General features: G+C 47.9%; 1 protein-coding gene across 3 annotated transcripts; it reads left to right on the top strand.

Moving 5' to 3' along the window:
• Positions 1–7,971: 7,971 nt before the first annotated feature.
• FEZF1 (FEZ family zinc finger 1) lies at positions 7,972–15,853 on the top strand. 3 transcript variants are annotated; one of them, XM_084785178.1, is made up of 5 exons: positions 7,972–10,279; positions 12,820–13,693; positions 13,850–13,984; positions 14,252–14,384; positions 14,775–15,853. In XM_084785178.1, the coding sequence occupies exons 2-5, from the start codon at positions 12,893–12,895 to the stop codon at positions 15,131–15,133; spliced, it is 1,428 nt and encodes a 475-aa protein (XP_084641304.1). In that variant the 5' UTR covers positions 7,972–10,279; positions 12,820–12,892; the 3' UTR covers positions 15,134–15,853. The 3 variants fall into 3 exon arrangements, with proteins under 3 accessions (XP_084641304.1, XP_084641305.1, XP_084641306.1); XM_084785179.1 differs by lacking the exon at positions 7,972–10,279 and adding an exon at positions 11,707–12,127; XM_084785180.1 differs by lacking the exon at positions 7,972–10,279 and having other exon boundaries at positions 12,681–13,693.
• The last annotated feature ends 1,656 nt before the right edge of the window (positions 15,854–17,509 follow it).

Genomic DNA, 17,509 nt, shown 5'->3' on the forward strand with positions numbered 1-17,509 from the left:
TGCTCGGTTTCTAATGCCCGTGCAAAAGGGTTTTGGGGCCCCACTCTTTTCCTCTCGGGTCATGGCCTGGCCTGGCGCGGTCCTCTTTAGCCCACGAAGGCCCACAGTAACGGGGTCTAACCACTTCTACCAGCAAAGAACCCAGGAAATCCCTTTCCCTCTTAGACTCTGCTTCCCTAAAGGGGCAGGCAGAACGCCTGCAGGGCCCCCGGGCAGCGACAGTGGCTGAGGAGGATGCAGAGCAATGCTAGGAAGAGACTGGGGGTGGGGTGGCAGACAGCCTTCCTTACCCCCATGGCCCAGAATATGGGAGAAGTGCCTCTTGGGGAGGGAAACTACAGGAAGACCTTGGTCACCTTTACTTCTTATTCTCAACACAGAAAATGGAAGTTTGCTAGTCCGGGTCCCTTCAGGGACATGTCAGCTCTGTGATCCGGGAAAACCATTCTCTAGCTCACTCACTGCAGCACCAAGCCCTCGACACCACACCACCATAAACCACTGTACCAAGTCCTCACCCACTACTCGGGGAGCAGACACCCCACCACCACAAACCACTGTACCAAGTCCTCACCCACTACTCGGGGAGCAGACACCCCACCACCACACACCATAGACAAGGCAGGTACCTTGTCTCAGGATGAGGTTATTCATGAGCTAGCCCACTGTTAGCTGAAGATGGGATGAGGAATCCTGATATTGAAGGGAGCGAGGCTATCTCTATAGGCTGGATGCAAACACAGACTTGACCGGCATAAAAGACCTGGTGGTTTTGAAGGAGAAAGTGCAGGCTTGCTTGCAGTTAGTAAAGGCACACGCTTGTGGCCCCAGCTACTTAGGAAGCCAACTCTGGAGGAATAGGAGCTGAGGGCTTGGTAAAAACCCTATCTCTAAATAGAAACATGGAAAAGTGCTGGTGTGTGTGTGTGTGTGTGTGTGTGTGTGTGTGTGTGTGTGTGTGTGTTACATATATGTATACATCATATATATATCACACAAATATATATCACATATATACATGTATATTCCAGCGTCAGAGCATTATCTTAGTGTGTGTGAAGGCCTGGGTTCAATCCTTTGTAAGGTAGGAGTTTCATGTGTTCCTATCTCCACCCCCAAAACAGAGGCTCACTCTGCAGCTCTGACTGCCCTGGGAACTCACTCTGTAGACCAAGCTGTCCTTGAACTCACAGAGATCAGCCTGCCTCTGCCTCCCAAGTGCTGGGATTAAAGGCATGTGCCACTAAGCCCTCAGTTTACTCATTTAAAGGGCAATGGAAAAGTACACCTGACAGCAATGAACCCCTGCAAAAAGCCCAGCTTTACAGTTAGAAAAATCAACCTGAGTTTAAATAGGGTTGGCAACACATTTTTCTCATATCTAAAATTTGCGGTCTTGAACAAGTTTTGGACCCTAAATAAGAAAGATTATTCTAAAGGTTCTAAAGTTCTGTCTGTTATTAACTATTTCTTGGTGGAGTTGAGGATTCAAAAAGAAAAAACAAAACAAAACAAAACTGGTGGAAGCCAGCCTGGGCCAACAGGCACCACCAGTTTCCCAAGTCATTCATTCTGCCCGAGGCTGGCACAAGTTCCTTTTGGCTCACACTCAGTTCTGAACCTCCAACACCACATCTGGGATGTCCAGGTAGGATTGTCCAGTTCCAGCTTTGTAAAGGGGACCGGAAAGGGAAAGGAGAACTCCCATCTTTTAAAATGCCAGGCACCCCACTCCCCCTGCAAACCCGACAGCAGAGGCTGCTGAGGCTGCTGAGGCAGGCAGCTGGGGACGCTTTGGGCCTACACTGGAATGGTGGTGGTCAAGGGCTGTGAAAGGGAAAGTGACCTGATCAGTGCCATACTGTAATCTGGAACCCTCAGGCCTGTGGTCAATGCAGTTAAGTTCACAGGAAGGGGATGTCTGGAAGCAAACGGGCGGGGGGGGGGGGGGGGGGGGAATGTGCATTAACATTTTTCTAAGTGTAAGGGGAACACTTCTGAGTCCCTCAGATAAGATTGCAACAGGAGCAACCACTTGCAAATTGATAAGCAGCAGGTGAGGGGAAGGGAGAGAGGGAGAGAGACAGACAGACAGACAGACAGACAGACAGACAGACACAGAGAGACAGGGAGACAGAGAGACAGAGAGAGAACCTCTGCAGTGCCCACCTCCAACATGCACACTGTGGACGCAGGCATAGCACAGACATAGAAGTAGTAGTGTCAGGTGTGGTAGCATCCAGCCCTAACCAGTTGCTAAGCAAAGCATCTCTGTGACTCAGGAAAACCCAAATGTCATGGAGGCCCAACACAGGGCAGAAGGTATACCCTCTGAGAATCCATTGCCCTGATGAGGCTGGGACACAGACATGGTGGCCAAGCAGAAGCATGTGCTACACACTCACCCAAGGGGGAAACAGGGTTTGGACTAGAGCTGTGTTTACCTGAGGGTGGTTCCCCACCTTACTCATTCCTCTTTAAGAAGCCAACCTGTATGTAACTTTCCGAATCCCAGAAGTGGCCACTCAATGCCATGGTGTCTTCAGTCTCTGTACTTCGCAACTTTACAAGGAAGTGTCTTTTGTTTGGTTGGTTTTGCTGTTGTTATGTTTGTTTGTTTGTTCGTGTTGTTGTTGTTTGTTTTTTCAAGACAGGGTTTCTCTCTGTGGCCTTGACTGTCCTGGACTCGATTTGTAGGCCAGGCTGGCCTTGAACTCACAGCAATCCATCTGCCTCTGCCTCCCAAGTTCTGGGATTAAAGGTGTGTGCCACCACACCGGAAGGGTCTTGTATTTGTGTATTTATTTGTGAGTAACAGAGGAATAATCTCAACAACTACAAAAAAGAATCTTTTAGACTTGTCTCCAATTCCTGCCTATGCTGCTTGCCCCTAGATCAATGACTCTCACTTTCAAGAGGTAATGGAGATTGGTCTCAAACAGCCTTAGACACAGCAGTTACCCTTCCCAAGCAGCAGCTTGGCCCACGTTTGTTTACATAACCCATAAACATAGATGTCGCTGATATGTTCCTATGTAAAAATTAAAAGAATTGCCTCCAGCTATTTTAGCTGTCTACTCACATGGAGTCTGCTGTGTCTTTTAGCACTGCCCACCCCCCCCCCACTGGGCCCCCAGTCCTTGTCTGTCCCACAAGTAACTGTTGAGTGTAACTGAAAGAAAACTTGTTGCAATTCTGAAGTTGATGCTAATGCAGATCATCAGACGATGCTGTGTCCTGCAAGCCAGGGTGGTAGGGAAGAAGGTAAAGTTTTATTACAGAGTGTCACACAGCCAAAAGACAAAATCCAGTGGGAATATATCTCAAAAAGCCGAAAGTGTGACCAGGAATGGCCAGGTAAGAGAATATTGTGTGAGAGTGGAGCTTTTGTTAGGTCCTCCTGGCAAGAGAACCTGCTAATAATTTTTGAGCTGCCTCAAAGTTACCTTATAGGAAAAGTTCATTCCTTGTCATTTATTCAAACACTATAGTTTTTTGTTGTTGTTACATTGTATGCTTACAAAGTGTGTTCTTTCATAGAGGAGAATAGTCCGTGGAAAGTTGATTAACTTTAGAAATGTGTAATTGTTCCATACAAAGGGAATGTGCTGTCACCAAACTGGCATCTTTTTAAACAGGCTTTTGTGAGAGTTCATTCCCGAATGTACAGAAGAGAGTGTTCCCTGGGGAATGCAGAGCTGGATATGGGAGAGGAGGTCCCCAAGGACAGGAGAAGTCCTTGAGGTTGTGAAAAAGTGATTTATAAACACAACTCCTATGTCTGTTCCTAACACTTCCACACATTTGACCTAAAATCTACCACTGAGGAGAGAGGTCATTTTAAAATTCATTTGAACAATTTAGAAAAGGTCTTATCTTTTCTTTTTAGACAGTGGTAATATCTTCTCATGCATAAAGTTATGTTACTGTAAGGTCTCTTACATCTTGGAGTCTCTCAGGAATGAAAAGAACTTCTTTAAATGTAGCCCCATTTTACAGGAGAAAACATCAAAGGGAAAACCACACATCTCCATTCTGAATAAGGAGTTCACTGTGTTCTGTATGCCCTAACCCAAACAGGACCACTTGGGCCAGGACTCCAAAGAGGTAGGGCGTGTGTGTGTGTGTGTGTGTGTGTGTGTGTGTGTGTGTGTGTCCCAAGTGTTCAGGACATATTTGAAATAGTGCTTTTGGCTTCACTGGGTAATGAGAGGGTCTCAGCTTCTAAGAGGTGAATGACAGAGTTTATTCAGCTAAATGGATGGTGGTAGGTAAGGTGGGTGATTTTTCAAGCAAAATTCCCACTTCTACAATTGTAATCAAAACCTTCAAAACTAAAACACAGCAGAGAACTCTATGTAAATGAGATGCTGGAACATGCTGCCAATTCTGCAGATGGACTATTCAGAGAAAAGCATAGGAGTAAGATACAAGAGACAGGGCAGGGAGAAGAAAACCATCACAGCTTCCAGGATCCAAGGATCAGAACTCCTGCAGCTGAACAGAGGGAGACTCAATAATTCACCCAAGGTCTTGTTCTCTCCAAGTGACTACAGACCCCACACACAGTTGGAAAGCCTAGGGCACTGCATTTCGGGCAGAAATACAGGAATACTGGGATCCCATCACCCCTGTTCCAACTTTTCTTTTTAGGTATTCTAAAGGAAAACAGGGGGTACTACAATAGGGCTCTGCAATTTAAGTTCCGGGTGGCATCTAAGTCAAATGCATAGAACACACACACACACACACACACACACACACACACACACACCTTAGTTCTTCTAGAAGCATCTGCAGCAATCCAATGCATGTGTTTTGTCTCTACACTGCTCACTGTTTCATCCTGTATTAAGCCTGAGCCTTTTTGACAGTCAGTTCTCTTGGTAGGAATTGAGATCTTCACTTACTTGGGGAAATAATAAATTGGAACTTTCTATTTATATTAAAGGCTAACTGTGTTGCTTGAAATACAACATCAGCCAAATGAAATGGTATTGGGTCTCTTGGAAAAGAAAAGACTCCAATTATTACCATGTTTGCTGCCTTTTGTACACAGCACAGGAAGGGGGACAGGAGTTTTTTTGCAGTAGAGAACTCTAAACCATGAAAGCCAATTTCTCTTCCTCTTGTCTTTCTGTTTTCCTCAGCTTCAGCGGTGGTGTGAAAGGTCAGACACTCCTCATCGTGAGGAAAGAGCTCCAAGAAGCAGTAACGAGCCAACACCGGGAACACATCCAGGTCTGTGGTGGGAAAATGAAATACGTGCCGTTGAATTATTATTTTTGCTCTTTAGGTTTACATCTACGCCCTTGTATTATGTAAATTTCTGAGAAGCTGTGAATCACAAGGTTAGGTGGGGAGAAGAGAGAAAAGAGGAGAAAGAGAGAGAGAGAGAGAGAGAGAGAGAGAGAGAGAGAGAGAGAGCGCGCACTACGTACACTTCACAAGCAACTGTAGCCAACCTCATTCAATCTTTGAATGATTCACACAGTCTTGCACGGCTCTTGCAGCTTTTTACTCTAGAAGCAACTTCCTTTCCAACTCTTGACCCACACAGCCTTCTGAAGCGACAGGCTGCCTCCCTCACGCCAACTCCTGCAAAGGCTTTCCTGACATCAAGCTGCGGGCCCTACCAGGTCACCTAGAGCTTACCAATTGCCAGAGCGATTCTAGGTGTTTCCAGACCCTGGTCCTCTGTGAGGCTAGTTGCCAGAATTAACCGAAAGAGTTGAGGGAGATGTCTAGAAAGACGATAAAAAACGTCTAAATCAATTCAGACTAAGAGGGTAGATTTGCTTGCTTGCTTGCTTGTTTGTTTGTTTGTTTTGAAGTTTTCAGGCAGGATCTCTGTAGCCCAGGCTGACCTCAAACTTTCCACTACCCTTTTGCCTCAGGCTCTCTAGTGGCCGCCGGGTTACAGGCTACAAGAATGTCCTTCCAGACGGCAACAACCTAAATTGATATTTGAAAACGTAGTAAGAGCCCTTAATAAAGGACCAAGCTCTTTCTTTTCGAGAAATACGCCCACTCCTGAGGGTGGAGGGAGGAACAATGGGGACAGCACTGAGCGTTGCTGTGAAAGGTGCGCTCCTCTCCCGGAGTTGAGGCCCCTTCTGCGCCAGGGAGCTGGGGAAGTCCGCTGGAGGCCGCGGGACGCGGTCTGGTACCACAGCTGTTTCCTTAATAGTGGAGGTCTGGAAAATTCAGAACGGAAATTGAAGTGTGTGGCTAAGACAGTAAGATGTAAAAGAGAGTCCCTGTTAGGAAAATGCCTCCCTTTCTCTGAGACCATAGGTAGTATAGGTCAAGCCAGTTACTTCTAACCACCAAGCAACCGGCTTTAAAGGAAGGAATCCCCAGGAACCGCCCCCCCCCAAACACACACACACACACACACACACACACACACACACACACACACACGGACAACGGACCTGAAAGATTTTTCGAGGATTTACTGGGAAGTGTTACAGGTACTTTGAAATGGTTTTAAGAAGTGACTGACAAAACCAATAACAACAATAATAAAAAACAACAACAAGGGAAGCTTTAGTTCCTCCAGATGCCTGCCCCACAGCCAAGTCAGCTTCCGCCCCGCTGACTTGTAGATTGAATAACCCTTCACTTACAACCCGAGTCACCAAACCCAGGCTATTCGTGAACGTTCTGTTGAAAAACTTTTCAAATGAGCTCTCTGCCATCTGTTTCTTGGTCTCCCGGTCTTCTAAACTCAACCCTGCGCCCCCTCCCAAAACTTACAAGCCTCCCCCTCCCTCTTCCAGCCTTGCAAGCTGGCGGAGCGGGAGGGAGGAGCGCGATCCTGTCAGGGAGGGGCTGTGGGGCACAGTGACCGTCCCGAGGCCAGAGTTCGGGACCAGACCGGCCCGAAGTCACGCTGGCCGATGTGGTGCCCTGGGGAGGCGCTGAGGAGGTTCAGAACGGGGCGGAACTTGCGCTGGGCTGCGGGGCAGAGGGGCGTCCGGCCACGGGAGACTGGCTCCAGCTCTCCAGTCCCCGCCAAACTCCGTAAACTGCACTCCCCAGCTCTTCTCAGGCTGTCGCATTAGCTCCTTCTCTCTCAGCCTTGGAGACGACGTTTTAGCTGGAATTTGTGAGCGAGAACTAAGCCGAGCAGAACACGACCAGGACGAATTTTCCGCTTTCGAATTTCACTTCTGGCTTCTATTCAAGGGCTGAGCTCCGGGCAACGGAAGCAAGCGTGGTCGAGGCGGATCGCCTCTGTCCCCACCGCAAGCACCTGTGAACACGGGTCTCCTGGGCAGCTGGAACCCTGGCCTGACCTGGCCGAGCTACGGCGGTTGGAGGTTGGAGCAGCTAGGGGCTGCGGGCCCGCGAGGCTGCGCAGTGCGTTCCCGGGCCCTAGCGGCTGGCTGTGGACAGGAATCCAGGAGGTAACTGACATCATAAGAGGCTCCAGAGATTTCTGACTCACGGGTGTTGATTTACCTCTATTGCTATAATCTCACTCTTCACTCTGTCTTATTTCAATTTCTATTATCGCCTTTCATTTCATGAGACCACCTACGGAAGAAAGTTTAAACCTAACCCGGGAACTACTTTAAAACCCTGGGCAACATCAAGGGAGAGTCGCGCTTTATGTTGGATATGCTTTTTATTGGCCAGAAAACGACTTTTAAAAAAAAATGGTAACTTCTGCGAAATGGATCAGCTAAACGCATTAACCAGCTTTTCTATCCCAGTAGACACGTTGTCAGTGTGGAAGAAAAGGTACTTTTGGCCCATCCTCCTTTACGTGTTCGCTTCTCAACTTTCAACAACACCGTTGCGAATTACAAGCAAAACTTCACTGCTTTTGATTGCTTGACTTTTAAGCTGATCCGCGAAAAGATGGAGAAAGTTGAGTTCCTTGTTTGTGCACTTCGTTTCCCACCAAGTCTAGGCCTGAGTCGTAGGCTTGCAGTCGAGGGGGACACGCCTCAGCCTCACAGGCCTGTAGGAACGGGTGAGAGAAATCTCAGCATTAAGGTTGGGGTAGACACCAATCAGCCCCAGACACAGCTGACAGCGCTACCTGCCGCCTTTTTGAACGCTCCTAAATTAGACCGCTTTACTTTCTTTTACAAACTGATTTAAACATGCAAATGCTGTTCGAGAGGAATGGTTTTTGTTGAGTTTTAACGAAATTCTAATGTAAGAGAAATACTAACAACAAAGGTCTAGAGACAAATAACAGACTGCTCTCATACTCCCTTACCAAAAAAGGGATGGCTCTGTGGTTCAGACTCCTAACTGCTGTCCCTACTCTTCATATTCTATACACAATTATCAAGAATACTTTTTAAAATATAATACTTTTATTCGTTATATGAGAACTTATCACAATGTTGTTTGATCATAGTCACCTCCCAGGTCTCCCTAACTCCCCCCCCCCATTCCTCCCCCTCCCCCACAAGAATTCTTTATTAGCCACCAAATCAACTAAAAGCACACCAGCCGCCTTAAATCCGAAACTGTGTCACATGTTGGCTAATGTGCTGCAAAATTAGTCCAACTCTGAATTAATCAATTCAATACTTGAATTGAAGTATTCAAGAAGTCTCTTTCCTTGGACCATACAGACCCTATTTGTGTTCTATTCCATCTCCCCGTCTGTATCACACACCAGAAGAATCAATAAAACATCAGCCAGTGACAAAGACTGTAAAGGAATTTAGGAATGCCTTTTCCTCTTCTAGACACAATGTGTGCCATCTTTGGTGTTAGTTTATTAACCACAAAGCAGTGCGGATGCACCCAAATATCCAGACTGTAATGATAATAATGACAACAGCAACAACAACAACAAAGCCTTCTGCTTTTTATTAGCTCTAGTAGCTACTAAGAAGCAAAGGACTATTGACTCTTGTTCTTGGTAAAGTGCTGGAAGTCAGGTGTGCTTGTTGGGCCTAAAAATCCTAAAAATATAATGCATTTGGCTGAAGGTCTGTTATGTTTTTCAATTTATTTTTTTAATAAAAAAAAGCCACTTCAGCAGTATTTTGTGACTTCTTAAGGAAATAGCTAAAGATTATAGAATACTTGGTAATTTACTGCTATCTTCTAATGCCTTTTAATTTTAAATGGCAATAATCATTACTCCAAGATGATTTGCTTATGACATGTGCTAAGTAAAATATCTGGGGAAATTATACAAGTCTTTGAGAGTTCTTAAGAACTTTAGACTCTACAAAAAAAAAGTAACATTCAATTGTTATGTAGAAGGAAGATTTTTCTTGCTTTTCAGGTATTGATCCTACTTTGTTACTAGGCCTTTTCATATCAAGGGCTGGGCTGGTGTCTTGGGATATCTATCTTATGCTTACCAACCCAAATTTAGTCATTTTGTATCAGAGTTTAAAGTTGATGGGTAAGGAAGTAAAATTTGCCCTAAACAAACAAACAATCAGGGAGGTTACAAGATTCTCTGAGAAAGTCCAAAGAATCTGTAAGTTTCTATTTTGTTATTAACAAACAAACCTCCTCTATACTCTTTTAAATAAGTCAAACAATTGAAACCTTTTAGAAGCTTCTGATATTTCAAAATGTATTCTCTGGGTTGGTTACTTTTTCTGTAATTTCAAATATTTGTAGTTAAAACAAAGGATTCGTTTCTGACATTAAGAAACTGTTCCTAAATATATTTTGTATTTTAAGACTATCCTTACTTTATGGAGCACATATTAAACATCAATGCACGTTTTGGTTACATACTTAGTGGAAAAAAGTTAACAAAAAATGGCACATCAAGACTTGGATTTGTAAAACACATTTTGGGTCTTTGGTATTAGGAAGATCAGGCCTGTCTCAAAAGAAAGAAAATAATTGATGCCTTGCTGTATTTACTCAAACGACATTTTCAAACACTTGGCAGAAAAGGCAAATCACAAAAAAGACCAGTGAACAGCGAACTACTGAAATGTTAAGTATACGAAGCCCTTAGCCAATATTTTTCTTTTTTAAAGTTAGTGTCTGTCCATTGAAGAGAAAATTTATGGAAGGCGAATAAAGACTTTTTGTGCCTGTATGTGCCGTTGAAAAGAGGGGAGGGGGAGGGGAAGAAGAGAAGAGGGAGGGACACGCGACGAACGTAAAAGAAACTGGTGGCATTCAGTCATGAAGGCAGGTAACGCTCCAGAGGCCGGTGGGTTGTTCAAGCTTCCTTGGCGCTCCAAAGCAGTTTCCGAGCAGTTTCTGGCCTCTCTGCTTTCTTCTTTAAACTTGTACCAGCGAGGGAGGAGTGCTGTTGGGAAGACAGGTAGGAAAGGGAATCTGATCTGCCCCAAAAGGCAGCAATTAAAGTCTTAACCTCTACCCATCTGTCGTGGGACAGGAACATCTCCGGCCCTGCCTTTCCTTAAGCAATCCGGGTCCCCCGCAGCCTTTGTCTGATTAGGGTGAAGGACTAAGGTTCTGCGGCCTCAAAAGCAAATCGAAAGAACATTTCCAGTTGTGTATGCGGAGAAGTGGGGGACTGAAGCCAAAACAGGCTCCAGAACGCCTCCCGGGCTTTGGGGTGCCTCCTTCTTTCCGTCCGCGTGCCCTGCCCCCGACTTATACTCTTCTCTGCTTCACCAGTCTACCCAGCCAGAGCTGCCTGGGTACCTGAAAGGAGACACCCCAGGCCTAGCCACTAAGGCGGGCCTCAAAGACCCAGGCTTTTCCACCATCTGGCTTCTCAGCGGCCGCAACTTTCAAAAAGACTTCTGTCGCCCCCCCCCCTTTTTTTTTCAACAATTATTTCTTCAGCATCCACTCAGAGGTCCCATCTCAGTGTCAGGCCTCAACAACTCGCTCTCTCAGCTTCCATACCACTGGGCTTTCCCTAGCAGGGTCTGAACTGACTCGCTCAAAGTCTGGTTGGGGCGGATCCTGGGTCCCTGGTTTGGCACAGGCTAAAAAAAAAGGGGATGGCGGAGGTGTGTGTGTGAGGGGATACTTCAGTTGCCAGCATCGGGTACCCCAACTTGGCACCTTTGGATAAATTGGTCTTAGGCTCAACAATCCTAGGCTCCCACATTCACCTCCCACTGCTAGCCCTTTCCAGAGTTCTCACCAGAGGACAGCACATCACACTCTTGGTCAGATACCTGGCGCCGTGGTCCACACACAGTACAGATAACTCATCAAGCAGTAGATGCTTGGAGTTTGCCGGAAGCTACTTACCACGGCCTCCAGGCGGTGCGCCTCAGGGCTCACTGCTCAGCGCTTCCTCTGGGCGCTGGCTTGAGAACGGCGGGGTTCTCCTACGACCTGCACCCTTAGGCGCCTGCCTTGCCCTTTGATTCTGCTCCTCGGGTCAGCAGGCTCCGCGTCGACTGCGCCGGGGAAGGCGCTAGCCGGCATCTCTCCGCTCGTTCAGGCAAGAGCCACGGGAACCTGCGCATTGAACCTCAGCCTCTGGCTTCTTCGTAGAAGCCCCGCACAGCTGGAGAAACTCAGCCCCTGGAATTTGGGCCTAGGCGTCACAACAGGAGGGCGGTGGGCGCGCGCGGTGGGGTGGGGTGTAGGGGGCGCTCAGGGTCGCTAAACGCTGGGGGTGGGGGTGGGGGGACGCGGCTGTGGCCACCACTTGGGGCGGACGGTTCTCTAAGTTCTCTCTGCGCACAGACACTCTGGGTGTCGTGTGCACTGACTGCTACTGAGTGGCGCGCAGATACTGGCAGCCGGGGAGGGGAAGCGATAGAATCTGGGCTCAACCTTTAAAACGCTTTGCTAGGAAAGAGCTGTGGGCTCAAGTTCTTTGAAGAAATGCCCTCTTGAGCTCTCTTGTGTGTTTGTGTGTGAGTCCGATCTGTGGCTAGGTTTCTTGCGGTGTGACACTCGCATATTCCTTGCAACTCAACTTTGTGATGCTAATGCGTCTTTCCCAGGACGATTGCCATAGGCATCGCTTTTACGAAAACCACAAACACATAACAAGCCTCCCAAGGCCTTTAAATCTCAGGGGCATTTTGGGAGGCCAGTTACCTGCTGGTGTCTTCCAAAGCGTCCAGACGCGTCTCGAGTTGTAGAGACTCCAGGATTCAGGGAACGCGCAGACTCCAGACTCCCGGAGGGCGAAAGTGGGCAGCGTAGGTGGCAGCGCGACCGGATCACAGCTCAGGCAAGCCAAGCAAAGAAACCTCGGATTTTGCCGTCAGAGGCTTCCTGGTCAAGGCTTTCTAGAGCCTGACGTTTGATAAATATAGCCTGGCGTTTGCCCCTGAATTAGACTCTGTTTCCTTATTTAGCCTTTGCACAATGATTTTAGATGATGTCACTTAGAGCTAAACGAGAAAATTGATCTCAGATTTGCTTGGCCTCTAAAGCCTGGTTAAGCAGATTGAGAATTAAAAAGACAGAGGAAACGGGGCGGGGGGGTAGGTGGGGGGGTGGCTGAAGGGTAGAGAAGTGTGCGCGGGCGAGTGCTTGCGCGTCGGGGAGGGCAGGGCGCAATGCGGAGAGCGCCCCCGCCTCTTCTGGGCGGGGGAATCTTTCTCACCAATGAAAAGTAGTCGCCGACTGCAGAGGAAAAAAAAGTTTTCCTGTTGACTGTTGGAAGCGAATTGAGCAATTATCTAGTTTACCTTCTCCTCTTGGAAGTTAACGATTGGCGAGATCTTGGCTGCGTTATTGACACAACACTTTCTATTGATAGAAATAAGTAGTGATTGTCCCCGAGTCATTGGTGCGCCAAGAACTCTGCGATGGGCTGGCAGGAGTCCATTGGGCTGGGCAGGCAGGTTCGGCTGGTGATGCTGGGGAGGAGGAGGAGGAGGAGGCTGCTGGTGGTGACGGTGCCTGTCCTCTCCGCAGGTCTGTGACAAGCAGGGGACAAGGCAACGGCCGTGCAACCCAACCCCGGCGGACGGAAGCTGGCGACTCAGTCATGGACAGTAGCTGCCTCAACGCGACCACCAAAATGCTAGCGACTGCTCCAGCTAGGGGCAACGTGATGAGCACGTCCAAACCCTTGGCTTTCTCCATCGAACGAATCATGGCGCGCACCCCTGAGCCTAAGGCCCTGCCGGTCCCCCACTTCCTGCAGGGAGCCGTGCCCAAAGGAGACCCTAAGCATTCTCTTCACCTCAACTCGTCGATCCCCTGCATGATCCCTTTCGTTCCAGTGGCTTACGACACGAACTCCAAAGCAGGCGCGAACGGCTCGGAGCCCCGCAAGGCGAGCCTGGAGGCTCCCGCGCCGCCCGCGGTGGCGCCCTCCGCGCCGGCTTTCAGCTGCAGCGACCTGCTCAACTGCGCGCTAAGTCTCAAGGGCGACCTGGCCCGTGACGCGCTGCCACTGCAGCAGTACAAGCTGGTAAGGCCGCGTGTGGTCAACCACTCTTCGTTTCACGCCATGGGTGCCCTGTGCTACCTGAACCGAGGTGACGGTCCGTGCCACCCGGCTGCGGGCGTGAACATCCACCCCGTGGCCTCCTACTTTCTCAGTTCCCCATTGCACCCACAGCCAAAAACATATTTAGCCGAAAGAAATAAACTGGTTGTCCCGGCGGTGGAGAAGCTCCCTTCGGGAATAGCTTTCAAAGACCTGTCCCAGGCTCAGCTGCAGCATTACATGAAAGAAAGCGCCCAACTTTTGTCGGAAAAAATCGCATTCAAAACCTCGGATTTCAGCCGCGGCTCTCCTAATGCCAAACCCAAAGTTTTCACTTGCGAAGTCTGTGGAAAGGTAAGTATTATGCAAAATGGAGTTCCTTCCTTTCTCCCTCGAATCCGTTTTAATATTTGGGGAGTATAAACTTGTTTTGCCTCCTCCGTCCCTCTATCCACTTTGAATTCAAATATCTTGCTCCGCTAACCTGTTTTCTATGTGTTTAATTTTAAGGTCTTTAATGCTCACTATAACTTAACCCGTCACATGCCGGTGCACACGGGAGCTAGACCCTTCGTTTGCAAAGTGTGTGGAAAAGGTTTCCGGCAAGCTAGCACCCTGTGTAGGCACAAGATCATTCACACGCAGGTATGTTCCTCTGTCAATAATTTTAGCCTGAAGACTTCGGAACTGTTTGAAAAAACAACAAACAAGCAAACAAAACCAACGGGTCGATAGAGCCGCACTCTTTAATCTAAGATCTATTGAGCTGTGCTGTGCTGCTGCCTCCAATTGTCGCCTTTGTTCCGTTTAGAAGCTTCAGAGTGTTAGTGTATTGTGCTGGTAGGACTCCACATTATAATAACAAAGTATCTTAAATTAAGTTCTCTATTTCCCCTTCTCTCTGCTGCTTAGGAAAAACCTCACAAATGCAACCAGTGCGGTAAAGCATTTAACAGAAGTTCCACGTTAAACACACATACCCGAATTCACGCGGGCTACAAACCGTTCGTGTGTGAATTCTGTGGCAAAGGATTTCATCAAAAAGGTATTGAACTCAGGGGAAATCTTCTCATGGTGGTCTTAGGAAAACTCTACTTAATTTTCTCAAGGTATTTTGGAAAATGACCTGTAAAGTGCAACCATTTACCCGAGCAGAAGGCTGCCCTTCTAATCCCCTACCAGTGTTAGAAAAGGCGCATTGATACATCAAAGGGTACTTCTTTGCAACCTCCAGCTTTCGTTAGTATAACTGGATAAATAGGTGTGTGTTAATGTGTAGAAGAAATAAATTCAGTGTGTTTAAAAATAAACGTAGAGGCACCCACGCCCTGCACCCTGTGGCGGCCCTTCAGCCTGCCTCCTTCTCTTTTATGCATCCGCTCTCTTCTTTTCAAGCTTTGTTCAGAACATTATCTGGGCCATTTTTCTGTTTCAGGGAATTACAAAAACCACAAGTTGACCCACAGCGGGGAGAAGCAGTTCAAGTGCAATATCTGTAACAAGGCTTTCCATCAGGTGTACAACCTCACCTTCCACATGCACACTCACAACGACAAGAAGCCTTTCACCTGCCCCACGTGTGGCAAGGGCTTCTGCAGGAACTTTGACCTCAAGAAGCACGTTCGAAAGCTGCACGACAGCAGCCTGGGGCTGACCCGCACTCCTACAGGGGAGCCAGGCAGCGAGCAGCCGCCCCAGCTGCAACCGGCGCCGCCTGGACCTCTGCCGACACTGCAGCCTACGTTGCCACCTCCCGGACCCCTGCCATCCGGGCTTCACCAAGGCCACCAGTGACGGAGGCCAAAGATCTCCCCAACTCCAACCGCAGCCTTCCCCGCCCCCCCCCCCCCCCCCACTGCGGAAGTCTGCAGACCAGAGCGGACCTCTTGGTCCTGGCTCCGCTTGCAAAACCTGGGGCACGTTGGGCCCCCGCACTTTCAGGCGGACCGGATGCCTCTACATTTCTTGGCCTTTCGCCTCTTGCATGCACCTGCTAAATGGTTTTGTGTAATATATTCTATATAGGCACTAACAATTATGATACCTTTGGATGGGCTTATTTCAATTATTTTTTAAGTTGAAAAGACTTTTCATCTCGGGTGGAGAGATGGTGTTTGTTTTGTTTTGTTGTTTTTAAACATATCTGCTGTATTTATTGAGATCTGTATTATTCTACCCGGGAATGCTGCATCATTTTAATTTTAATTTTATTATTGTATATATTTCCATTGTGTCGACTCTGCTGTCTCAAAAAAAATGCCTGCTGATTGTTTATAATTTTCTCCTTCCCCGAAGCATCAAAACATGGTGTGTATGTTCTATATACACACAGAGGTGTGTGTCTTTGAAGACACATTCAACGTTTGTGAGGACATACATATGCACAGATACACATTAGATAAGAGTGGCTCATTATGAATGAACTGGAATTTTGTTTTTGATTCTTGCACGTCGCAATTGATTCATTGGCTGTTGGAAATAAATACTTGGAACATGCTTATTTAATCAACAAACTTCAAGGCTTTGTATTGTTCAGCTAAAGATCCCTGGCTCCAACTTTCTCATACAAAATCCTTTGGTTTTTGTTTGTTTGTTTGTTTGTTTTAAAGCAGCTTTGGAATAATTATGCCTACTGATTTGATCAGAACATTTACTATTTGCAAATAGTCTGTTCCTGTGCTTGTAGCTTTGGGCAAGGCTGTGAAACATGGATTAGCTCTGAGACAGAAGATGTGTGTCTATCAGAAATTCAACTTTGCCATGGATTTCCTGGTAGATCTGGAGTATAAAGGCAGGTTCTATCTAGAGGCTGTGTTGTGTGCGTGCCACCATTCTGAAGACACATACGGACTTGTACACAGCTGGCAAAGAGAACCTCGGTGTTTAGAGATGTTTATATGTATATGAGATGTTTATATGAGATGTACACATGTTTATAGCCGAATATACTTCCATTCAAGGAGGAGACATGGACGAAAACCAAACCGTGGCTGGTGCCAGGTCCTTGAAACACTTCGAGTGCTAATCAGCAGCTCCGCTGTGCGCTGGAGCTCTGCTGTTTTCTAACTGGAAGTCTCTCCTGTTTTCTTGCCAAAACAGTGAAACAACTGCTAAAGACTTTAATTAAGAGGGGTAATTAGTTCAGATTTATCAAAGCCGGGTTGTTATACTATTAGCTGCTCAGTAGAAGCTGCCAGACAAACTAGCAGCCCTGCACTGAAGTCCCACAGTAGCGGGCCATGTCCTGGGGGTGAGGCTGCTGGGGGTGGGACAGTACAGTGACTACAGGGGCTCCTGCCAGGTGGGCACAGTCACTTCCACCTTGGGCGCGCGGAAGGCGAGTGGAGGGGTAGGTGTTTAAGCCTAGGTTCCTCCCTTCCTCTAGGCTCTGTCTGCTTCCTGGCGTTTGTGTCCTGAGAGTACACCCCAGTTTCCACACCTCAGGCTGAGGCTCCTTAGAGCCAAGTGCTCTCTTCCCCTGCCTGGAGCAGGGTGACCTTGCCAGGCCAGGATCACCGACAGGGACTGTGTAGCACTTACGCCTCACTTTTGATCGTCGTGCGGCGCACCAGAAAAGGGTGACCCTGTAGGGCGATAGGCCGCGGGCAGGGGCAGGTGGGAGATGAGCAAAGGGTCACTGCAGAGGCACAGCATCAACTTTCTAGGGAACTAGAATTCCCACTTCAATCAAGGCCGTGAAGGGTACACTGTTCTGGATGCCAAAAAATGGGCTAGGAGCTGGAAGGCTTTGACACAGGCGCCCGTGGGTGTTCTCAGCGGAGGCGGTATGAGGAGTCCCACTGGGACCTGCAAATGATACCCTGCCTGGGAGCCGGGAGGAGTGAGTGCTGGAGGGAGCTGAACCCGCGGGGTTCTGGAGGAGGGCGGCACGATTTTAAGGCTTGGCCCACGTTCCCAGGGCTGGCCCCAGTGGGCATATCCAATGCAAGTGCGAACAAGTCAACATCATGAGATCAAATCCGGACTTTTACCCACCCCCTCTCTTCACACCCCCACTTTGTTCTTTGTCGACAGACAGCAGTTCAACCCATGTTAGGTTGAGAATCCCGGTTAGATTCGGTGTGGCACCCGACTTGCTCTTCCTGTTCCAAATGCTGGCCACATTCCCTCATAGTTGCTGGTGCAGCAGACAGTATGTAGAGAAATGTC

The sequence above is a fragment of the Acomys minous genome (assembly GCF_964271855.1).
Source record: "Acomys minous genome assembly, chromosome: 6".
Classification (NCBI taxonomy): domain Eukaryota; kingdom Metazoa; phylum Chordata; class Mammalia; order Rodentia; family Muridae; genus Acomys; species Acomys minous.

Coding starts and splice junctions, on each gene's coding strand:
- FEZF1 (XM_084785178.1), top strand. CDS start 12,893: ATGGACAGTAGCTGCCTCAACGCGACCACCAAAATGCTAGCGACTGCT. Junction 13,694..13,849: donor CTTGCGAAGTCTGTGGAAAG/GTAAGTATTATG, acceptor TTTAATTTTAAG/GTCTTTAATGCTCACTATAA. Junction 13,985..14,251: donor ACAAGATCATTCACACGCAG/GTATGTTCCTCT, acceptor TCTGCTGCTTAG/GAAAAACCTCACAAATGCAA.